Source organism: Tursiops truncatus, chromosome 10 (assembly GCF_011762595.2).
Source record: "Tursiops truncatus isolate mTurTru1 chromosome 10, mTurTru1.mat.Y, whole genome shotgun sequence".
Classification (NCBI taxonomy): Eukaryota; Metazoa; Chordata; class Mammalia; order Artiodactyla; family Delphinidae; genus Tursiops; species Tursiops truncatus.
Genome location: NC_047043.1, coordinates 39,309,630 through 39,334,396, shown reverse-complemented (window position 1 = coordinate 39,334,396; position 24,767 = coordinate 39,309,630). Strand labels below are relative to the sequence as shown.

At 57.8% G+C, this 24,767-nt stretch overlaps 1 protein-coding gene across 2 annotated transcripts in view; it reads right to left on the bottom strand.

Annotated features, from left to right (window-relative positions):
* The window catches only part of GRM4 (glutamate metabotropic receptor 4), a 98,383-nt gene that overhangs the window by 10,090 nt on the left and 63,526 nt on the right, over positions 1 to 24,767 (bottom strand). The window contains exons 4-8 of one of the 2 annotated variants that reach the window (XM_033863693.2): positions 23,083 to 23,237; positions 20,593 to 20,733; positions 6,059 to 6,259; positions 5,732 to 5,868; positions 3,282 to 4,217 (exon numbers count right to left, since the gene is read on the bottom strand). In XM_033863693.2, coding sequence (XP_033719584.1) covers positions 3,282 to 4,217; positions 5,732 to 5,868; positions 6,059 to 6,259; positions 20,593 to 20,733; positions 23,083 to 23,237 — 1,570 coding nt within the window. The remainder of the gene's footprint in view (positions 1 to 3,281; positions 4,218 to 5,731; positions 5,869 to 6,058; positions 6,260 to 20,592; positions 20,734 to 23,082; positions 23,238 to 24,767) is intronic. The other variant, XM_033863694.2, reaches the window with a different exon arrangement.

Genomic DNA, 24,767 nt, shown 5'->3' with positions numbered 1-24,767 from the left:
GCACACCTGTCCATCCCCACTCAATCTGCACACACACACACACACACACTGTCCATCCACTGCTCAATGTGCACAGAAAGGCACACACACATCCTCTACACACACACTTCTGTACCCATAACACAACCCCCCATAGTAGCCCCACTCCACCTACACACACACACACACACACACACACACACACACACACACACACACTAGCACCCAGGACCCGGCAGTCACTGGGGCTGTTTGTAGCTCAGATATGACACAGCACAGATAGAGCCCCAGGGTTGCCTGAGCCTCTAAGAAGCCTGGTGGTCTGAACTGGAGGGACTTCAGAGCTCCCCTCCCCACCCTCGCCTCATTCAGAAGCCCAGAGAAGGAGGGGGCGTATCCCATGTTGATGCCACCAGGGGCAGAGCTGGGTCTCAGGACCATACGCTGGTGTGGGCCAGCCTGCTTTGCGACCCTGGGCAGGTCCCTCGCCCTCTCTGGGCCTCAGAGGAGATCATCTCAGAGGCTCCTTTTCATAATCTGTACTGAGAGGAGCCTCCTAAAAAGGGAGAAATCAGAGGCAGGTGGGGTGGCCTGGAGAGATGGGGGGAGGGTGCCGAGAGGGGGGCTGGGCCCCAGCGCCTGGCGGTGGGAGGGTCTGGTACCAGGATGACAGGGACCGTACTGGGAGCAGCGTGCTGGCAGGCAGCCAGGGGAAGTTATGGGAAGGCAGAGCAAGGGCCTGAACCACCATGCTGTCGGCCACCTGGCTGTGCACCTTTACACCCTGAGGAGGCAAGGGAAGGGGCCTCCTGGGATTGTTGAGGGTAATGTCTCAAGCTGCCAGCTTCCTGGGGCGTGGGCGGCCTCCCCTGATGGCTCCATGGGCCCCCTGGGCACTGCGGGGCATGCGGGCCTCTGCCTGCACCTGCCCTCAACGGGGAAGCCCTCTCGCTGGCCTGCTGGGGGTGGAGACCCAGCCCACTGTCCGAGCTGTTCCTCAGTGGCAGTGGCTTTGGCTCAAGTGTGCAGGGTGGCCTGGAGCCAGGTCTGGTCTCAGACCTCGGGGCGCTCACTGCCAGCCTCAAGGTCTGCTTCTCAGAACCCCCAGCCTGCTGGGTCACCACTGGAAGACAGGCCACAGGCCTCTCTGCACCAGACCCAAGGGATTTGGGGTGGAGGGCGCAGCTCCTGCACTTGAGGAGCTGCTGGAGAAGGGGTGGGCACCTACCAAGGAAGGCCCAGGGGGAGAGGCGCCCCAGAGCTGCAGGGAGTGGTGTGGGCTTGGGAGGGGCTCCTGAGTTAGACAGAGTAGGTTCAAGTAGTCCAGCCGTGCGACCTACTGGCTGTGTGACCTTAGACAAGTCACTTCACCTCTCTGTGCCTCCCCGTGCTCATCTGTAAGCAGGGATGGTGAATCCACCCGAGCCCACTGTTGTGGTGTCTGCTGACCACAGGTGAAGTGCCTAACCCAAGACAAGCAGCCCTCGTGGGTGCTTTGACGGCCGCCTCACTGAGGCCAGGCATCTCTATTGGAGCTCACACCCAGGCTCACTCTAAGTGCTGCCCACAGGATGGCAACTCCCCCAGGTACAGATCTAAGCCAGCCCTCATCCCTGAACCCCAGACCCACATAGTCAACCGCTGACTCAACAGCTGCCCTTGGACGTCTCACGGGCATCCCAAACTCAGCACCTCCAGAGGACTTCCGGATCTCCGCCCCCTATAGGCTCCGCTGCCGTCTCTACCCCGCCCCGCACCCCCCCACCCCAGTGCAGACACTCTTTCCTTCCCATCGCTCACACCAACGACTGTGGAGTCATCCTGACTCCCCCCTGCGCCTCTCATCCCACATGCACTCCATCGGAAACCCAGCCAGCGCCACCCCCTGACACAGCAGGAATCCCCCGCACCTCACTACTCCTGCTGCCAGCAGCTCCCTTCGGGATCATTACAACCACCTCCAGCAGGGCTCCACCCAGCAGCCAGAGGGATCCTTTTAAACCTATGTCCCAACGCATCCCTCCCTGCTCAGAACCCCGCAGCGGCTCGCTTCTCACTCCCGGTAAAAGCCACCAACCTTCTCACAGCCTCTGGGTCCTACACCATGTGCTCTGTCTGCCCCTTGACCTCGTCCCCTCCACCCTCCTCCCCAGCCCCAGCCTCCTTACGGTGGGTAAACGGCTTTTACACCCCTCATGTTGTGTGATTGTTACAACACCTGTAAGGCCTGCAGAGGAAGGGTCATAGCCCCAATCTGTTGATGAAGAAACTGAAGCAGAGAGGCCAGCTGGCTTGCCCAGGATCCCACAGTCAGACACAGAGCTGGGGTCCTCGGTCCCTCTGATTCTCCCTATCTCTGGCCTCTGACTTCAGTGACTCCCAATCCTTCAAGATAAAACCCCCCAGCACCCAGGCAGCACTGGGGCAGTGATGTGGGCAGAGTCCACGGGGCCCTTGGGGTGTATCTAGACCCTCAGTCCAGGCTGGCAGGATGGCCTGACAGAGCCAGCAAGAGGCAGCTCATCGGCAGCTCCAGCCAGTGGAGGGTGGACCCTCAGCTGATGCTGCCAGGTATCCCCACCTGGCCTTTGGGGTGGCTTGGGGCCAGGGAGAGAGGGAGCGAGTGCCCAATACATCACCCACCTCGGGGACCCATGGGGATCCTGCAAGGGCAGAGAAGAGGGTGGAGAGAGGAGGAAGAAAGGAGGAGTGGACAGAAAGGAAGATGGGCTGAGTAGGGAGAGAGGTAAGGGAGCGTATAGAAAAGAATGGGGAATTCCCTGGCGGTCCAGTGGTTAGGACTCCATGCTCTCACTGCCGAGGGCCCGGGGTTTGATCCCTGGTTAGGGAACTAAGATCCCACAAGACACGTGGCACAGCCAAAAACAAGAATGAAAGCGGGGGCAGCATCCCAGGCTGGCAGAGAGGAGAGAGGAAGGTGGGAAGGAGATGGGGAGGGGGAAAAGGTGGGGCGGGAGAGGCAGGGATGGAGAGATAGGGAAAGAGAGAGGAGAGGGAGAGAGGAGAGGCGGAGGGTAGAGAGAGGGTGGGAAGCAGCGGGAAGGAGAGAGATGAGGCAGCGGAAGGTGGTGGGGGGTGGAGAGAAACGGGAGAGGAGGCAGGAGAAGAGAAAGGGAGAGAGAGAGGAGAGAAACCCAGAACCTGGAGAGAAACCTGAGACGGAGAGAAGACAGAATGAGGCAGGAATGAAGGCACTTCCAGAGCAAGGTGAGAGGCCAACTAGCCCCAGGAGGCTGCCCCCTGCTTGCTGCCCTCACCCACCCCCAGCCCCTGCCACTCACCTTGTCAGCCGACTGCGAGGTACCAAAGAAGATGGGGATAAAGGCGAGCCAGACGATGCAGGTGGTGTACATGGTGAAGCCGATGGGCTTGGCCTCATTGAAGGTCTCGGGCACTCCGCGCGTCTTGATGGCGTACACGGTGCACGTGACCATGAGCAGCATGCTGTAGCCCAGCAGGCAGATGAGCGACAGGTCCGAGATGTCACACTTGAGCACGCCCCTGGCGAAGCGGGGGTCGAGCGTCCGCTGGTCCTGGAAGTCCACCACCGAATGGGAGGGGTCCACTACAAACCACACGCAGATGCCCAGCAGCTGCAGGGAGATGAGGCTGAAGGTTATGGCCAGCTGCGAGGCGGGGCTGATGAAGCGCGGGGCGCTGACCGACCGCTTGCCCTGCTCGAAGATGCGGTAGATGCGGTTGGTCTTGGTGAGCAGGGCCGCATAGCTGATGCTCATGCCGAGCCCCAGGAAGATCCGGCGCAGAGAGCAGGTACCCAGGTCGGGCTCGGCGATCATGAGGAAGGTGGTGGCGTAGCACAGGAAGATGCCCGCCAGCAGCACGTAACTCAGCTCGCGGCCCGAGGCCTTGACGATGGGCGTGTCGTTGTAGCGCACGAAGGTGACCACCACGAAGAGCGTGGCCGCGATGCCCACCACAGCCAGGAAGAGGGGCAGCACGGCCCAGGGTGAGCCCCACTCAAGCTTGATGATGGGGATGGGCTGGCAGCCCGTGCGGTTCTCTGTGGGCCGCATGTCGTAGGGACATGTCTTGCAGGTGTAGCGGTCCACCTGGTACTGGTACCCCGTGCAGGGCTCGCAGTGCCAGCAGCAGGGCATGCCCTTCACCGTCTTCTTCCGCTCACCCGGCTGACAGGGCAGGCTGCAGATGGAGCGGGGCAGCTGCTGCCCGCTCCCTGGCCAGTGCATCCGCTCTATCTGGCAACAACAGTGCAGAGGAGAGGGCCTCAGGACATGCTGCCGAGTGCCCTGGACCGCCCCACTGGTGGCACCAATCTGAATCACTTAGTTAGTGATTTTAGTTAGATGGGTAAAATCCAGCTGCCCAGGCCCTGCCAGGATCAGCTGAATCCAACAGCTGCATTTAAATGAGCTCCCCGGGGCAGGATCCAGACCCAGCTGACCACGGGGGATCCTGCTCGAATACAAAGCTCCCAAGGGTCGTATGGAGAAACGCCCAGAGACCGGCAGTGACAACCTAGGGTCACACGGCAGAGTGGAGAGGACCCAGCAGTCCCGACTCCCAGCCCCATGAGGCCTTGCTATGCAAAGTGGTCCCCAGACCGGCCACATCAGCATCACCCAGGAGCTTGTTGGAAATGGAAATTTTTGGTCCACCCCAGACCCCCTGACACAGAATCTGAGTTTCAACAAGACCCCGCAGGTGACTCCTGTGCACCCTCAAGAAGAAACGTGCTATGGCTCAGCCCACCGGGCCTCCTCCAGGCGGCACAGGGACTTGGGTTCAGAAGAGAACAACGAATAAAGATTCAATCACAGGACCACTAATGTGTGCCCACAGGTTAGCGTTTCTTTGCATCTTGCTCTAAATGAGTGCTAGTCACTGTTACATGTCTCTGCAGACACAACTGCTGCAAGCTAAGAGGCGATAGAAGCTGGAACGCCCTACTGAATGCGTCACAAAGTTCTGGAAAGTAAGCGAGAGCCCCATAGAGCTCCAGGCACTGGGCAAAGGGAACCTGACTACACTTGGAAGCCGTATTCAAAGCATCAGTTCTAAATAAGTGGTTCTGGGCTCCCCTGGTGGTGCAGTGGTTGGGAGTCCACCCACCGACGCAGGGGACACGGGTTCGTGCCCCGGTCTGGGAGGATCCCACATGCCGCGGAGCGGCTGGGCCCGTGAGCCATGGCCGCTGAGCCTGCGCATCCGGAGCCTGTGCTCCGCAACGGGAGAGGCCACAACAGTGAGAGGCCCGCGTACCGCAAAAAAAAAAAAAAAAAAAGTGGCTCTTAGGAGAGTTCATGCTTAGAGAACAGCAGGCTGTGCTCTTTGCCTTAAGACGTCGTCCTCCTCTGTCCAGACACAGCCCTCCCCTTCCTCACCTCTCTCCCCCCCGAACCCCCCCAAAACTTTGAGCCCCTGAACTCCAGCGTGACTTCATCTATCCAGAGTTCTTGCCCTGCGAAGGGGCAGCAGGCAAGAAGACCCCAGGCCAAGGGAAAGGGCAGGGGCAGGAAGGGCAGCAGAAGCCCAGCCACACTGTTCTTCTGTTTCAGGGTTGGGGGGCTCAGGGCCCTCTGAGGTCTAGGGTGGGGCATGGAAGGAAGCCCCAAGTTGGCAGCAGCAAACCTCGGGGGGCAGGGCTAGTCGGCGGCTGCCTCCCCTTGGCCTCCCCTCCCTGGGTTGGGGTGGCCTCTCCCTGCCGCTTAGCCCCCCGGGACCCCTCGCTGCCCTCCCGCCAGGTGCTTACTCTGAGGTGCAGGTGGTCAGTCCAGGAGCCGATGACCTTGTACTCGGCAGAGCCGTTGCGTAGCTGGTACTGGTAGATGTCATAGCGCCCAGGTGCGTCTCCGTTCTCATTGAAGGTCACAGGGTTCCCCGCGATGCCTGCGGGGGCCCGTGGGGGTCACACGCTCAGCTTCTTTGCTGAGCCTTCACCCAGAGTCAGGAAGGATCGTGAGCCCAGGGCAGAGACACCTCTGTATGGAACCCCTTGGAAGCATCTGAAGAGACCCCCGCATACTCCCACCCCATGGAGCCCCAGGACCCCTTCCCCAGGGTTGGGTGGTGCCCCCACCTGAGAAATTGACGCTGCGAATGTACTTGAGCAACTGGGTGCCGTCCACAGGGTCCATGCGCGGGCAGAGCCCCACGCGGCCCGGACACAGGTCACGGTGCATGGCGTGCAGCGCGTGGCCCATGGCGTACACGGCGTCGATCACAAACTGCACCTTCCCCTCCTGCTCGTACGCCGAGTCCTGCCCAATGCGCTCACGGCCTGCAACGAAATATTCAGAGTGGGGGCGCCCATGAGGCCCACCATCCTCACAGGTGGATGGTGGGAACCACAGCAGACCTAGGTGTGCCCTGGGGCCCAGAGAGCCCACCTGGGCACACCTAGGTCTCCGGGCCCCTGGCCCAGTGCTCGCTCCATCACCCCAGGAGATGGTCTTGTGGAGGGCCCGGGGAATGGTCCTGAGGTCTGCTGCCCTCACTACCATACCGCTGGACCCTGTGCCCTGAGGCCCCAGAACAGCCAGGGCAGCCTCCCTTGTCCCCATCACCCTTGGAGGGCAGTGAGCCTGCGGGTCTCCCTGCGGCCGTGGTGCTTGCCTGCCCTCCCCCAGCCTGGCCTGGACCAAACACGGGAGCAGGTGGCCCTCACACAGGCAGGAGCTGTGACTGTCCATGAGGGCAGTGGTGCCCTACAGCAGCTCACCCATGGGTAGCCCCAGCACAGGGTATGGGTGGGGAAACTGAGGCCCAGAGAGGGTGAGAGACCTGCCACAGGTCCCTCAAGATTCAGGACACCAGATGCCCTCAGTGACTTCCAGATGCCCCAGACACCAGAAGGCACCATCATCCCCATCCACTCCTCCCCCATGTCAGTGACATCCCCCCATTAGCCACAGTGAGTGAGCTTTGCAAAATGGGGAACCCACCCCACTGACCCCCTTCTCACTGCAAACAGCAGTGGCTCCCTAGGGCACTGTGACCTCCCATCCTCACCCCCTGGGCTCTGGCCACACCCAACCCCTCTGCTCTGGGCCCTGTGCAAACTCTTTGGCTGCCGGAGGTCTCGATGTCCTCTTGGTAAAAAGATCATCATCCTGCCTCACAGAAGTGCTGTGAGGCTTGAATGAGATGAGATAACAGAAAACACGTGGCACAGAGTAGCTGACTAAGCCACATTGTTATTATGTTTAAGTGGTCAGAATAGAGGGTTTCTAAGGTGGGCTACAGAGGTCCCGGGGCCAGAGCAGGCCAGGAAGGCTTTCTGGAGGAGGAGGAGCTCCTGGCCTGGGCCCTGGGTAATAATGATGATGAAGAATAAGGACTGCTAACTTCTTTTTTTTTTTTTTAACTTGCTCTTGTTTACTTTTTTTTTAACTTTAAATTTATTTTTGGCTGCATTGGGTCTTCGTGGCTACACATGGGCTTTCTCTAGTTGTGGCAAGCAGAGGCTACTCTTCATTGCGGTGCACAGGCTTCTCACTGTGGTGGCTTCGCTTGCTGCAGAGCACGGGCTCTAGGCATGTGGGCTTTGGTAGTTGCAGCACGTGGGCTCAGTAGTTGCAGCATGTGGGCTAGAGCGTGTGGGCTTCAATAGTTGCAGCGTGTGGGCTCAGCAGTTGTGGCGCATGGGCTCTAGGGTACATGGGCTTCAGTAGTTGTGGTACGTGGGCTCAGTAGTTGTGGCTCACAGGCTCAGTAGTTGTGGCACACGGGCTTAGTTTCTCCGCAGCATGTGGGATCTTCCCAGACCAGGGATCAAACACATGTCCCCTGCATTGGCAGGTGGATTCTTTTTTTTTTTTTTGCGGTACGCGGGCCTCTCACTATTGTGGCCTCTCCCGTTGCAGAGCACAGGCTCCGGATGCGCAGGCTTAGCAGCCATGGCTCACGGGCCTAGCCGCTCCGCGGCATGTGGGATCTTCCCGGACCGGGGCACGAACCCGTGTCCCCTGCATCGGCAGGCGGACTCTCAACCACTGCGCCACCAGGGAAGCCCCAAGGACTGCTAACTTCTATGGAGCATCCACTCTGTGTCGGGCACTCTTCTAAGCTCTTTATGTATACATTAAGTCATTGAATACTCAGAACAGTGCTATGAGGTGAGTAATTATCCCCATTATAGAGATGGAAAAACTGAGGCACAGAAAAGCTCACTGGCATTCCAGGACCACAAAGAGCTGGATTTGACCAGGTGCTCCAGCTCCCAGCCTGTGTACCACACTACACCTGAGAGACTGTAAGAGCCTGACTGCAGGGGGACGGCAGGAAAGTGGGGGGCGGGATGGGGCAGGGGCTCTGAGGTGAGGACACAGGGGCCGGAGGATGGCAGAGGAGAGGAAGGGAGAGTGCTAGGGAACCCCAGCTTCCCCTCCCACAGCCCCTGCATACAGCATGGCCTGCAGCCTCCTCCCTCAAGGCCAGGACAATGAAATTTACACACACACACACACACACACACACACACACACACACACACACACACACACACACCCCCATGCCTCCCTGCTAGAGGGCCAGTGCTGCACCTTACAGAAGTAATTCCCCAGCGGCCAGCGGGGTGAATGGCTGCACCTGTGTCCCACCCCATGGGCCATGGGCCTGGGTGTCCCATGTCTGTCATGTGGGGGGTCAGGTTGAGGCCCCAGGGATCCACAGATCACCCCCTAGATTCCTCTATTTTCAGCCAATGTATGGTCACTGTGCCCTGCCGCCCAGGGCTCCCACGGAGCTGATGGCTCATCTCATATCCTTGTCTTGGCCACCAAGACTCTGTGACCAAGGTCAGAAACTGACTCCAGTACCCCAACCTCAGGGTCAGAGATCAAAGGTCCCCAGTACACAGACTGGACAGTTTAGGGGCAGATGCCCAGTTGGCTCTGGGGGCACTGCTGGGTCCAGAGAGAGCCCACAGCTTTTACGGCGTGGCCTTGGGGCTGGAGACAGGGTAGTCTTCAAGGGGGCTCACCTAGCTCTCCCAGGGGTCAGCTAAGCCCCTGGCTACCCACTACACTTCATTCACACAAGACTGTCTGGGCTGAAACCCCAGCTCTACCCTGTACTCTAGCTGTGACCTTGGACCTGCCACCTCATCTATCGGGCTTCAGTTTCCTCATCTGCAAAATGAGGATAATGATGGTACTTACCTCATAGGTCGGGATAGGGTCCCTATGAGGATAAATGGGTTTATATTCACAACGGGTCATAAAGAGGGGCCTGGTACTTGCCAGGTGCTGCAGAAGTTTGTTAAACACAAGGGTACAAAGAGTTCCAAGCCCTGCCTGCCTCGGAGCTCCTGGGACAGCAGAGCTTTGCTAACAGGCAAAGCTCTCTCTAGGCCACGGCACAAACAGAGATGGATGGACAGGAGAGGCAAGTTCTCCAGCCTCAGCAGCCTGCCCTCTTACTCAAGGCTAATGATCCCAGCTTCTGAGAGCCAGGAGAGAAGCACAAGGGACAATCCTGTCCCCGAAGGGTGACAGAGGGGCCTGGGGCAGGGTTGCATGGAAGGCCCCAGCCCCAGACCCCACCATCACCCCCAGCCCCCAGGTCCTGCCCTCTGTATCCCGCTGCTCCATGCTCCCAAAGCTCCCATCATGCCCTCATTTCATCAGGATGAGAGACTGAATTATTAACCAGGATGGAGGGGGAGGCTGCAGCCACTGCAGAGAAGCAGCAGCTCTATCCCAAGGCCAAGGACACACAAGGCTAAGGGACCCTGGCTGAGCTGCCCTCAGCCCCCTCCTCTCCCTATCTTCCCAGGGGTCCCTCCTCAGTGGTCCAGCTGAAGCATCCATCCCTGGGCCACTCAGGTCCAGGACCACGTGCTCTCACTGGGGTCACGAAGCCACCTGCACCGGCACTGGAATACAGATGACCCCACAGGAGGTCCTCACCAGGGGAGCCCACCTCTGCCTGGGGAGGCTCCCGTGGGAAGGGCTTTGGGGTCCTGTGGGCTGTGGGCTGTCAGCGGCCCTTGAACACTGCGCCTTTGGGATCTCCACCCCAGAGTTGTCATGGTGCCAGCCATGGACTTCTAGAGACTTCCCAACACACTTTCACGTCCTTGACTTTTGTCTCAAGTCTGCCCCCAATTACAAATGAGATAACAGGGCAGTGAGGTGCCCTGCAAAAGGCCTTAATTTGAAAGGGAGCGGCGGGCCTTGAGTGTGACCCCCTACACACACACACACACACACACACACACACACACACCCCTCAAACTCCAAGGGCCCTTCCCCTGAGCCCCACAGGAAGCAACAATGACAGAGCCTAAGTGCGCTCCCTTTGGGGGAGGGGGAAGGGATCACAAACACAAGTCAAACAAGGTCCAGACATGCTGTGCTGAACGTCGGAAGCTGTGTCCACAACCAGTGCAGCTCTCTGCACACCCTCGACTCTTCAGCAAATAACCCTGCAGCATGGCTGGTGCTTCCTCTTCCCCGAGCCTCTGGGACGTAGGCCAGACTGGCCCCCGTCACAGAGGAGGTAACAGATTTGCAGGTGGTCGAGTAAGGTACCCAGAGTCTTGAGGGAATCCTGGCTCCCAGCTGGTGTTCCTGCCCACCTGGGGATTGGCCTGGCTGGTGAGTGGCTGGGATTTGAACCTGGATCTCTCTGGCTCCCAAAGAATTTCCACCACCCTGAACTGTCTGCCTCCTCCTCCCTCCATCCAGCCCCGACCTGCCTTCCCCCTTCTCTGGGGCTCAGGCCTCGCCCCAGTTGTCTGGCCAGGCCTAACCAGGAGCTAAGGATCCCTGTCTCCAGGGCTGGAGGAGGCAGATGGCCATGGAGGGAAGCGGGGGGTCAGAGGATCCCCTTTCATGGGTGGTTGGGACCCCCAGGCCCAGACAGGGGAACCACAGTTCTGGCAGGAAACAAGACACACATTTCTGAGAGCTCCTAGAGGAGATAAATTCCAGACACATGGCAACAATGACAGCAGCAACAGTTTGAAGATGTCCTAATTGTGTCCCAAGGCACAGTGAGCCGGAGATGTGTTTGGCTTAGCCACGGATGACAGCCAGTCCCGGAACCATCCGGGAGAGGACTTTCTCCATCAACCCCCCCCCCCCCCCCCCCCCGCAGCTGTGGTTACTACGGTGACTGCAGCCTTTGTCTGCAGGTTGTAAATTGTAATTGAAATGAGTTTTCAAGGTTGAAATAATCAGAGTTCCTCCCTGTCTCCCTGCTCACCTCTCCACAACTACTCACCCCACCCAGCCGCAATCCTCCTGAGTTCCAGGCTCATGTGTACACACACACACACTCCCTCACATAAAGGTATACAAAATCAGCCACATATACACCCCCGTATTTTCACATCTACACATATAAAGTAGCAACACACAAACCTGCATGCATTTATATACATCCCTATACACGCATCTACGTTCAAACATGTAGAAACATAAGTGTCCATATAAACACATACTCTATATATTGGGTTGACCAAAAGTTCATTTGGGCTTTTTTTAAGATTTTTTTTTTTTTTTTTTGCTGTGGACCATTTTTAAAGTCTTTATTGAATTTGTTACAATACTGCTTCTGTTTTTATGTTTTGGTTTTTTGGTGCGAGGCATGTGGGGTCTTAGCTCCCCGACCAGGGATCGAACCTACACCTCCTGCACTGGAAGGCGAAGTCTTAACCACTGGCCCCTCAGGGAAGTCCCTCGTTTGGGTTTTTGTAACAGCTTACGAAAACCCGAACAAACTTTTTGGCCAACCCAATACACAGCTACACAAGGAGCACGACACTCCTACAAGCACGTGGTCATTCAGATTCACTGTCGCTGAGAAGCCCCACGAGCAGGTCCTGACAAGGATATGAGTGCAAGTGTTTCATCTGGGAGGTGATGGCTGGAAGCACAGATTGGGGGTGAGGAAGCGAGGCAGAGACGGGAAGGGATGGGAAGACACTAACGCCAGGTGTGAGGCTCAACCCCGTGGGGGGCTCTAGAAAACTGTGTGGCCTATGCCTCAGGGCTGCCCCATCTGAGGGGATAAGTAGCCCCACTCCCACCAGTCTCAGGCCGCAGACTCCCCCCGGGGACATTAACTCCATTGGCAAAGCAGGGCTGGGGAGCGCCGAGGGGACCTGGGGCAACACACGCACAGGTTCAAGTCCACACGTGTAATCGGCGTAGGTGTGTGGACATACCACACACATCTACACACATATAAACTTGCACCTACATACAAATGCACAAACATACACACCGGTTTTCATCCCTTGTGCAAACTTCCAGGGAGCAGGATAAGAGGGTCCTAGGATGCCCCACCCCCAGGGAGAGCTGTAGTGTGTGGTTCTGCGCTGGACCAGCCATATGACCCTGGTCAAGTAAAATTTACGTCCCCCAGATGTAAATCCAGGGTAATAACACTTACCTTGAGGGGCCACTGAGAGGATTCAAGGAGGTGCAGACGTAAAACACGCAGCATCATGCCTTATACGTAGTGCTCTCTAAGCCTCCGTTTTCCTCTCCTCCCTAACACTTCCCCGCGGAAAACTCCCCACCCCTGGAGGCCTCCACCCCAGCCCTGGGCCGCCCCTCCAACCTGTCTGCAGCCCGGCACGTGCTGGGTCTTCCCAGACCCCCAAAAGATGAGCGTGGGGTGCCCACCCCACGGACAGGGGCCCAGGTCAGCGCCCACTGACACTCAGATGGGGGAGGAAGCTGCCACCTGGGTTCCTGGCCAGTCCCCCTCTTTCCTGACTCTGCCTGTGGTTGAGCCATTCTCCTCGTCACCTCCCTGGAACACGCAGGTCTTTCTGAGGGTCCCCGAGTCCTACTCCGGAGGCCAGGCTCCACCACCCCGGCATCCCCAGAAGTCACAGAGCAGGCTCCCCCTCCTTTCCGGGTAGGGCACCTCTAAACAACTCAGCCTGGTGCCCCCACCCCTAGATCTGTTCCACCAAACTCCGTCACAGCTCTCCGCCAACTCCCGTCCTGGGGAACCCTGAGCCAGCCCCAGTGTCGGGGGGTTAGGGGTGGGGGCCCGTAACGGTCACCCCCTTGGGGGCGGGGAGGGGAAGAGTCTTGCCCAGCAGCGGGGGCAGGGGGTGGTGGCTCCTGACTCCTCCAGGTGCTCTCTTTCTGGCTCTCAGTGGTGGTACAGCCCAGGGCTCCCCGAACTTGAGCCAGCCTCAGGCCCCTTTTGAAGGAAAACTATTCTGTCCCAGGATAATCCTAGGATGAATGTGGGCCCAGGATGAAAATACTGACATCAGAGGCTGAAGCCCCGGCAGTGACAGCTACTTCCAACTGCAAATTATCACAGGAGCAGAGAAGTTGTCTTTGCAATCTGTAAAGACCGCTTTCAGAAGGCCGTCAAATGAAAATGCCAAGTTCAAGAATCGTCATGGAGCTCCTAGGTCGCTGAGAGTCTGACCTCAAGAACGTATCCCCAGATGTCCACAGACCCTAGTTCAAGAAACAGGACGTGGACGTCCGGCCAGATGGGAGCAGCTCGACACCCCACCCCCCATTCAGCCTCTCACTGGCCTGCCGAGTTGCTTAGCATCTCTGAGCTTCGATCCCCTTTTCTGTAATGAGGTCGGCTCCCGGGACCATTAGAGAAGAGTGATACCTGCAGCAGAAGCCACACTTGGCACCTGCACAGGCCAGCTCCCAGGGAAGGCCATTCTCTACTCCTCACTGGTTCTGCCCAGCCCAGGGGCCTGGGCTTAGCTCTCCCAGACAGGGTCAGACTGGGGCCAGGGGTGAAGGGGAGGCAGCTCGCGGGGCCGAAGTCACAGCCAACCCCCCACGTGGACGCCCCTTCTCCCCCATCACCCAGCCATGCTCCTTTTCCTTCCAGGAGCATCTAGTTTTTCCTCTACTGGATCTTTGCTGTCAACATAGAAATACGTTTTAATTTCTTCCATTTAAACAGAAACCCTTTCTTGACCCCACTTTTCCCCCAGCTAGCATCCCTCTCTCCCTGTTTACAACAAAACTTCTCAGAAGGGTTGTCCTTACTCATTGTCATCAATTTCTCTCCTCCATTTTTCTCCTGACCAACCCCAGTCTGGGTTTTGCACCCACCTCTCCCAGGAATCTCCGCGTGGCTAAGCCTGACACTCCACCCCCGCCCCATCTCAGTGGACCACCAAGAACCTCAGAGTCATCCTTGATTTTCTGCCATCTTTCTCTCACCTCAAATCCTTTAGCAAACTCTTGAGGCCACACTGCAAAACTGATAAAGAATCAGACTCCTTCTTACCATCTCCATGGCCACCACCTGCTCCAAGTTCCCATCACCTCCCACTTGGACTACAGCCCCGGCCCCTAACTGACCTCCAGCTCTGCCCTCACCCCCATCTCTGCTCCAGGAGGCAGCCAGAGTGAGCCCATTATAACATAAATCTGATCACGTCAATCCTTTCTCAAACCCTGCCATGGCCTTGTCTCATTTGGCATTAAAAGACTAAATCCTTACAAATTGCCGACAAGGCCCACAGACCCGTGCCACCCCGCCCCACCTCTCGGACCCCATCTCCTACCTGTTGATCTCTCTGCTCCAACCACATGGGTCTCCTCACTGCTCCCCAGACCTGCCAGGCCTGAGCCTACCTCAGGGCCTTTGCACATGCTGTGCCCTCTGCCCGGCATGCTCTTTCCCAGTCACCTTCCCAGTGAGGACTTCTGACCTCCTGATTTAAAGGTGCAACATCCCTAGTCTCCCAGAACTCTCCAGGAGGCCTCCTGGATCTGTCCTCTCTGGTCTCATGATTAAGCTCTCTGGAGGCCCTCAGCTCTGACTACTGGGACCACACCATCGTGTACCACCTTGTCTCCAAGGCCATATCATCTCCCACCTGCAGGGGGAGCCCCTCAGGGCAGGTCTGTCCCCTTCACAGAGCCCAGCACAGGGCTGGGGACACAGTCAGCCTCTGAGTAAACGCCAGCTGAACAAGTAAGAAACAGCACTGCGGGGAAGGGCTCAGGACCCCTGTGGCCACCAGGTGGCTGACGGCTTGGGCAAATGTGAGTTCCTCTAATGAGCGGCACAACCTGGCGCATACTAGGTAATCCCAAATGTGGGTCTTCCTTCCTTTCCCCAGGTTCCTTTAGGAATGTGGAGGTGAAAAGAGCCACGAAGCCAGGCTGGAATAGCCAGAGGGCCCTGGGGCTGGGACATCAGCTGGCCTGAGGCAGGACATCCCTGGAGCCAGATGGCCAGAGTTCAAATCCCAGCTCTGCCATTTTCTACCTGTATGACCTTGGGAAAGTCTTTAACTTCTCTGTGCCTCGGTTTTTTCATCTGTAAAATGGGTTGCTGTGAAAAGCAAATGCAAAACACTAAAACAGAGCTTGACATGTAATAAATGCTATATAAATATCAGCTGTTGTTATTGCTGCTGGCACAGGCTGGGTGACCAGCATCTCCCCACACATCCCCAGCTGCCATGCGGCCACCCTCCCTCTCAGTACTCCCGGCCCCTGGGAGCAGCAGGCAGTAAATCTCTCCTATCTCCTCGTAAACCAGGCCTTCCTCCACTCAGCCATCACCTGGCTGGCAGTCCTGTCAAAAAGACGGATGCCACATCTACCTTGTTTTCAGCTTTAATTCCCAAGCCCTGCTCTGCGGGCTCCTGGGGAGGGGGCCAGGAGAGGAGGTGGGAGGCGGGCGCTGCCCTCCCGCAGGCCTTGACAGCTGCAGAGACGCCCTGCTCCGTGACCCCTATCTCGCTCAGGTGTGGAGCAGCCCGCAGGCCACCTTCTAGTGCTTCCGGCAGATCCCCTCCACGCCTTCTCTGGGAAACCATGAGAAAGGCAGCTCTGCTAGTGACAGGGCTCTGGGGAATGGAAGTGGGTAGTATGATCCCCATTTTACAGTGAGAAAACTGAGGCCTCAAGAAGTGACCTGCCCCAGGTTGCACGGCTAGGAAGTGGCAGCACTAGGACTCACACCCAGTTCAGGGGGACTCGCACAGTTGTGTATTTGAGAAAGAATGGGTGCCCACGAGCACTTGCCGCTTTGAGACACACCAGCCCAGTCTCCAACTGCCAGTATCTGCCACTCTTCTGAGACTCTCTGGCCACAGAAGCCCTCTTTGCCAGCCATTTGGCATGTGGAGGCACTGAGGAATTAACACCCTCTGGGAACAGCCAGCAATGATTGACGGGAGTTGGTGTACACACACCCCAGCTCCCTCACACCTCCAGCGGGATGACTGCCAGGCGTGCTCCTTTCTGTCTCCAGAGCCCCCGGGGGAGTAAAGTTCCAGCTGCTCACAGTGGTAACCTGCTTGGTAACACACCCTTTATGTCTGCCTTCCCTCCCCTGCCAATGTTTCCTGGGATTCTCTCCCAAAGAAACGACTGGCTCTCAATTCCTTGTCTTGAGGAGAATTCAACTTTTTTTTCATGCAGGCCGCGCTGCACGGCTTGTGGGATCCTAGCTCCCCAACCAGGGATCGAACCCGAGCTCTTGGCAGTGAAAGTGTGGAGTCCTAACCACCAGACCACCAGGGAATTCCTGAGGGGAATTCAACTTAACACAGCCTTGAAGGATGGATGGGATCTTCCCAAGTGTAAGACCCCAGCATGAGAAGGTCCTTCCCACCCTCTGAGAAGGTCATCAGGCCCGTCTGTTGCCCTGAGGAGGGAAGGCATGGACTTTGGCAGAGCAAAGGGCAGGGGAACACAGGAGTGGCACTCGCTCATGCTGAGATCGTGGGCAGGGCCTGAGGGACTGAGACAGGCAGAGGCTGGCTATTGAAACTGTTAGCAATGAGGGGACCAGAGTGGGCCCACCCGGTGTGGATACCAGGCAGCCTGGAAGAAGTGAGCGTGGAGCTTGGCTCGGGAGACAGAGTGAGGCAGGTGGAGAATACAGGGCTAGCTGAGGGCAAGCGAGACGGTGGCTGGGGGCGTGGGAGGAAAGGAAGTGGGAGAGGCAGGTGGGGCACCAGCTGGAGAGCCAGGCTGCCTGGGTACGAAGCCAGCCCTGCCAGTTCTCTAGCACTGCGATGTTCACCAACCACCTCAGCGTCCCCTTCTGTAAAATGGAGGCAACGCTTATGACAGCCTACACCACCCACCCTCAGGATGCTGTCCTCCCCGTCGGGGATCCTACAACGGACAGAATCCTTACAGCAGACTTGAGCTGTTAAATTACCCAGTCGCAGGTAAATCCCACCTCTCCCCCTCCCTCTCTATCAACAACAACCACCATTCTGTCAGCACTGATCGTACACATCCTTTTTCAGCTTCTTCATACTCTTCAAACACATCACCAATCCTTCCAACAGCCCACTGAGATGGGTGGTGACTTCCCTGCCCTCTCTGAGACTCAGAGAGGTTAAATAACATGTCCACGGTCACACAGCAGGGAGGAGGCAGAGTCGGACCCAGACCCTGACCCGTTGACAGGTGCCCGGTCCAGAGCCCGTACTCCATGGGTGTCACCCCAGCCCTCCTGGCCTAAGGGACAAGCTCAGCTCAAACCTGGATGGGGCCATGAGAAGCCAGAGCTGCCTCCCCCTCACCCAGGGTGGGTCTGAGGTCCCACAAACATTCCCAGCAGCTCCCCTACCCCTCACCTCACCCAGAGATGGACGGGCTCACTGTGCCTGATGTGGGGCCGCCCAAGGACCCTTACCAGCCTCTGCTGGGGCTTCAGATGCAGCGAGAAACATCCAGGTCAGCTGGAATATGCTGTCCTTCCACCCCTCCCTGTGGTGCTTTGCTCACGCCTTCCCCACTGCCTGGGGAGCACGCCGTCGCCCCTTCCATCACCCACCTCTCCTTCTGAGGCAGTGCTTTCCATACCTGGCTGCACATTAAACCACAGGGGCACCTTTTAAAACTCCTGATGGGGCTTCCCTGGTGGCGCAGTGGTTGAGAGTCCGCCTGCCGATGCAGGGGACACGGGTTCGTGCCCTGGTCTGGGAGGATCCCACATGCCGCGGAGCGGCTGGGCCCGCCCGTCCGGAGCCTGTGCTCCACAACGGGAGAGGCCACAACAGTGAGAGGCCCGCGTGCCACAAAAAAAAAAAAAAAAAAAATCCTGATGCCCAGGTGGTACCCAGGGCCAATTACATCAGAATGTCTGGGGCTGGGAGCCAGGGATTGGTCGGCATTTGAAAAGATCCCCAGGTGATTCGATGTGAGGTTCCCAGCCCTAGATACACAAAAAACCCACTGGGAGAGCTTGAAAAACAACCCACCCCTGAGGTTCTGCTTAGTGGGTCTGGGGGGGGCCCTAGTAGAGCTCTAAAAGTTCCAGGTGATTCTGATGCACAGCCAGGCTTGAGCCCCACCCTCTTACAGTTCACCAAGTGCCTCCAATCAGCTTTCTCACCTGCATCCCCAGACACCCTCTGGGCTGGCCCACCACCAATCCCATTTCTCAGATGAGAAAGCTAAGGTCCTGACAGGGTACAGCTGGCCTCAGGTTCCCAGTGAGAGTCTACACTCTCCTGAATCCTGATCAAGCCCTCCTTCCCCACCTGCTCTGACAGCCCACACACCTCCCTGAGGGCACCTAGAGAGGGCCCGTCCCCCCTCCCCCCACCAGTTCACCAGCAGCCGGGGAGTCCTGAAGAGGACTGGGAGTCTGGAAAGAGCTTACAAGGACTGACCAAGGCCTTCTCCCTGCCTGCGTCTCCCAGACCAAGAGGAGACTCCAGAAAGCCCCTTTCCCTTGATGAGCCAGACACAGGGGCCGAGACGCCCCCTTATCCATGTTGCCCCCACTTTCAGTCCCACCCATCCCCATCTCCAAGCCAGGTCTCGTGACCTATAATCAGGGTGAAGATACAATCTTCTATCCCCACTTGGGGACTTTTGAGAATAAAAGGGGATGCTCTCAATAATTATGCCAGGAAGAGAGAAGTAAACAGGATGCTCCTACCCATGAGGGCCCAGCCTCCCATGCCCAGGCATGTTGGTACTTCTTACACCTTTGTTGTGATTACTGCCTCATAAGGACCTTTGTTGTGCAGCCTTGGGCAAGTTGCTTGACCTCTCTGACTCTCCATAGCCTCCATAATAAGGGGGTCATAAGAGCCCCTAGAGTTGCTTTGAGGGTGAAATGAGATGACGTTGTTAAAATATCTGGAACATAGTAAATGCATAGTAAAGAGTGGTGTTTATGGTTATTAGCTCACGCAAGAACGTCGCCCCTATGTAAGACAGACATGCACATATATACCTTCTCTTTTAGACACTCACGTACATACACAGTCACATACAGTCACACACACAAGGGTGTACACACACTGCTGCCTACACCCACAGGAGTTTGCCTTCGTCCCCAGGGGACACCCACAGTCTTAAGTAGCCACGATTGCCCTGGCCACCAGAGGTCAGCATGCTCCTCACCGGCCCACCCACCTCACCATGCTCCCTCCTCCCCTGGCCCTAGTGGACCCACTCCCCCACCCCCAACTGCCAGTGATTCCATGCAGCATGTCCCTGCGGCTGATCCAGCGGCCCTTGCTCATCTGGCCCTCTGCCCAAGCTGCACCCATCAGTCCAGAAGACGATAAGAGGGAGTTCATCATCCTTGCATGGCCACCACTCACGGTTGAGGGGTACGCAGAGCCCTCCCAATGTCCCTGACGCCAGGTCCTGCTGCAGAGCTACCCAGACAAAGAGAGCACAAGGACCCACGTCCACCTGTATCAAAGGTGAACGCGCCAAGACGGCTACCACAGGGGTCTGAGGGCCTAGAACTCAGACCTGGGCCCATATCCTGCGCCACCACCTTTCATCTGCGGGAACTCAGGTCCCTTTACTTACCTGCTCTGAGCCTCTGTTTTCCATTCTGTAAAACAGACCCATCGTCCCATCCTCCCGTGGCTCATTCCCTGTCCTTTTCAGGACTCTGCTGAAGCGTTACCTTGCAGGGAGGCCATCCTCTTTCTTATCTATTTTGTTTCTACTGCACTTTTTCCTTCTGACATAGTCTATAGTTTACTTACATATCTCGTTTATTGTCTGTCTCCCCATTAAAATAAAAACTCCAAGAGCTTTTCGGCTCTTTCATTCACTGCTATAACCATGGTGCTTAGAAAAGGGCCAGGGAGTGGGAGTCAAACTGGTGTCTGTTGAGTGACTGTGGGAACCTGGAGGGGTTAGAGATGGTTTCTGTAAAGTGCTCAGACCGGTGAGCGTTAGGATTCACAGGGCAGCTGGGGTCAGTCAGGTCTGTGGGCTTGCCATAGGGGCGTCCAGATGAAGCCCAAGGTGAGCAGCCAGACGGCACCTCTGCCCAGACCCAGGAGCCCCTTCCCCTACTCAGCAGCGTCCTACGGCTGATGGTCTGAGAGATCACCGAGGTTTCAGCTACCCTAAGCCCACCCACCGACAAGGCCCTGGTGTCAGACCTTGAGTCAGTCCTGGCCCCGCCCCTTCTGCCCCCCCACCTTAGGGCCCCGCCCCTTCTGGCCCCCAACTCCACCCCCAGGCAGCACCGCCTGGGCCCCTGGACACTGCTACCCCTGCGGCAGTGTCCCGCAGCCACCGCTTACCCCACTTGACACTCTCAGCCTTCTCCCCCATAGCCCCACCCACTCAGGGCCCACCCTGGCCCCGCCCCCTGAGGCTCAGTCCCACGCCCCCCCCCCCCCATGCGCGTGCTCACTGGTGCACTTCTTGACATGGCTGCCTTTCTTGAGCGCGTGGCGGCTCAACTTGCAATGGAAGTTGTCCTCCCAGAACTCAGCAAACCAGATGTTGCGCCGGTTGTTGTCCAGCGTGCGGCTGGAGAAGTAGCGGTCGAAGCCTGACAGGGAACCAGGATGTCAGGACCTCACGCCTCCCTTCCCCACCCGCCCCCTCCCCTTCCCTCTTCCCACAGCTTTCATGTGGCCCAGGCAGAGGGAGGCGGAAGGGAAGAAGAGCACATCCTCTGATCCAGGGCCCAGCCGGAAAAAACAAAATGTGGACCATTTCATTTTCTTCACAATGAAAAGAGCTGTATTAAATTCCAGGGAGAGCCTGTGTAATCTTACAACTGCTTCCTTTATGGACGAAGTACAGGATGAGGGTGTTTCTGCTGCTTCTTAACCACCAAAGTGGTAATATGGGGCCTCTTTGAGAAGGAGTCACTTGGGGGCCCAGAGATTAGAGCAGAGAGGCTGGTGGGGGGCAGGCACTCAATCCTGGGAGTACCTGAGCATTCTAGTTCTGAAGAGGAGACCGGACCAGAGAGTGTAGGGAATGACCCAGGTCACACAGATAAGATGGGGGGCTGGATCTTCCTCCTTCAAGTCCAGAACTTCCCCATCACTGACAGAGGCAGCCTCCTTCTCCAAATGCTCCTAAGGGCTTACCCACTCTGCTCTAAGCCTAGAAAACCCCATCCCAGGGTAGGCAGGCTGGTGAGTGAATATCGCCTTCTCTCTCCTACCAGTGCCCCCTCTCTATATATCGTGATCATTCCGTGTCATGGGCACAGCTGTCTGACTGTCGGAGCTGTCAGGGAGGTGCTGGCACTGGTGGGGGACTGGCCTTAGAGCAGAGTTTCTCAACCTTGACCCACTGACATTAGGCCCGATCATTCTTTGCTGGGGTGGGGGGCTGGAGCGGCAGGGGGCTGTCCTGTACATTTCAGGATATTGAGCAACATCCCCGGCCTCTACCCACTAGATGCTGGAAGCATCACTCCCTAATCGTGACAACCGAAAATGTCTCCAAACATTGCCAAACGGCCCTTGGGGGTCAAAATCACCCCCAGGTGAGAACCACTGCTCTAAAGGCTCCTCTAATGTCCCAGAGAAAAAAGGGGGACTTCCCTGGTGGCGCAGTGGTTGAGACTCCGCCTGCCGATGCAGGGGACATGGGTTCGTGCCCTGGTCCGGGAAGATCCCACGTGCCGCAGAGCGGCTGGGCCCGTGAGCCATGGCCGCTGAGCCTGCGCGTGTGGAGCCTGTGCTCCGCAACGGGAGAGGCCACACAGTGAGAGGCCCGCGTACCACAAAAAAAAAAAAAAAGAAAGAAAAAAGGGATTTCTCTGGCAAGTCCAGGGTTCAGATCCCAGTTCTGCCTCTTAGTAGCAAGTATGTGTCACTTACTGCCACTACATGTCACTAAATCTCTCTGGTCCTTAAATGTATTCACCCACTAAATGTGGATAAAAGTTTCTTTTGAGGTTGCAGGGAAGACTGAATGAGATGTCCGTAAGGGGCCTGGTGTCTGCAGGTATCAAGAGCCGCAGTTATTGTTATTTCGTGTTTATCATGGCTTGAGGCTGAGAGGGGAGGTGTGGAAACTTCTGCGGCCTATGCTCCCTCTGCCTCAGGGTGAGTAGAGGACACGGCGGTGTGACCCACATCCCTCCCCTGCTCAGGCCTTGGTCTCTTGGAAAGTTTGGTGGAAGCAGATGTCTGCAGGCCTTTCCACCTCCATCAGTGCTGGATTCTATTGACCAGAGCAAGAGCAGGGGAGAAGGCCCTGGGAGCCTGCCTCCCCCATGGGGAGGACAGTGAGGTCCCTGCCAAACTGAGCCATGAATAGGAACTTCACGCCTCACGCACAGCAAGGTTCTGGCCAGAGCAATCTGTTCCTGCCCAGGGTGACTGGGTTCTGCCCCAAGAGGAAGGGATGCCGGGCAGGGCAGGCGCAACTCCTGCCCCCACACCCAGGGCCCGCCAGACCCAGGCGGGCTCTGCAGGGAGGCCCTGCCCCCTGGCATGGCACGCTCTTCTTGTAGCTTGCTGGCAGTGCCCGGCCCGTTCTGGCAGAGGATGCGCTCCAGGCAGGGCAGGGATCTCACCTCTTCTATCCCAGATGGGAGAAGGGATGAGAGTATATAGGGATGAAGGAGAGTCCTTGATAAATGAGCCTCCTATACTTGCCACCATCTCCCACACCCACAAATATCTGAGACGGGAGGAAGAAAGGTCCTGAATCTGGATTTGAATCCTGCTGGGTTAAGTGTGGCCAGAAAGGCTTCCTATCCCAGAACCCGAGCACAAAGAAGCTGTGAGCCAAGGAAGAGGAAAGACAGGATGGAGGGAGACAAGGAGCGGGAGAGGAAGGGCATGGGGCGCCGATCGGGGTGACACTGACAGCGGTGGTGGATGGTGCCGGCTGAGGGCGGCGGGCGTGCCATCCGGGCTGCCGGGCCTACCTCGCACGGACATCCTCTTGGGGAGGATAGTGACGGCACCCTCGGCCACCTCCTCCAGGTGCAGCACAGGGGCAATCTTGGAGCCCCAGCTGTCCGAGCCCATCCAGAAGAAGTGGCCGGTCTGGTTGGCCTTCCGGGCCGCCTCCAGCACATGCCTGTGGGAACACGCACCAGCCCAGCCCAACCCAGCCGTGTCTGCCCGCGCGGCTGCCGCCACCCTGGCCACACCTGCCCTTGGCTGACCCCCTTCCCCGAGGCCCACACCTGTCCCCCTCCCAGCCTGTGCCTGGATCCCCCATCCTGAGCCACATGAGCCCAGGGCCCATAGCCGCCCCAGCACCCGTGTCATACCCGCAGGCTCACAGTTCCCTGCTGCCCTGGCCCACGCCTGCCTGTAGGCCCACGCCTGCCTGTAGGCCCACGGCTTCCCCTCTCACCGATACGGCAGCCCTAGCCCCTGTCTGTTTCCCAGACCCACTCCTGTCCCCTGGGGTTACCTCAGTCCCTGCAAAGACCACAGCTGTTTCCCTCAGTTTGGACCTGTCTGACTCAGGTCCCCAGAACCACATCTGCCCAGGCTCTGTCCTCTCAGGTACATGCCACGCTGGTCCTAAGCCCAGACCCACATCCCTTGGCCCTTTCTCACATTTATATCCACTGTCTCTCTCACACACACACCCCCACTACACCCTTCCCCCTCTGCATGCCACTTCCTTCTGTGCCAAAAGTCCAGGTGCTCCAAAGAGCTGCTCCCCACACCCTCCTGGGTGGATGAAAGGGTGAGGGCAGCCAGGGCCTCACCCCTCCGCAGGCCCACAGTGACAGTGGTCCTAGTCAAGTCAGGGGCCCTAGAGCCCAGCACAGGGCCCAGCCCACAGGAGGCTTTCAGTCAGTGCTTAACAGATGCTTGAACTAAGTGGCCCCTCAGAGACATCTAGGAGGAGGAAAATAGGAGGGACTGGGCAGAATTCTCGCAACGCACCTCCTTCCACGGGGAGAGACTGGAGCAAGCAACTTGCTCAAGATCACACAGCGAGAGGCCAGGATACTAGAAACTGTCCAGGCCCTTCCCATGGACAAGCCAGGACAGACTCCAGGGCTTGGGGTGGCCGCTGCGCCTGTGCAGGAGGTGGCCAGCTGGGGCAGGACCGCCTGGGGCTGCCAGGGAGAGACATGTTTCCCAGCCCCGGGGCCCACACCTGCCCTCCTCCATCGTCTCCTGATGGACATTTCCAGACCCCCAAAGCTACCGCAGCCCAGGCAGGTGAGGGTGAGGCTATTAATACCTATTAATACCCGCCTGCATCCGGCCGGCCAGACACGACCAGAGCTGCCAAGACTCCATCTCTGTAAGGTCACCTGGGTTTATTTTTACTTCTGTTTGCTTCTGAAATGCCTGTGGATTTCCAGAAATGCGCCCCCCTCCATCACACCCCCCACCCCCCGCAGCTGCTCAGGGAGTCAGTCTCAGGCCCTTCCCTCTCTCTCCCAGGGGCCTCTTCTCTGGGACACGTGGCACCTTCATCCTCCCCTCCCCGCGTGTGGGTCCATCAGAGCCGCAAGGGAGGCCTGGAGTGGGGTGCGTCCCGGGGCGTAGTGGGACCCAAGTTAGTGCTGGGCTCTGGGGTGGGAGTGGGGGCACGGGGGCAGTGACTGGTGATTTCAGGGAGGGAAAGAGCTCAGAA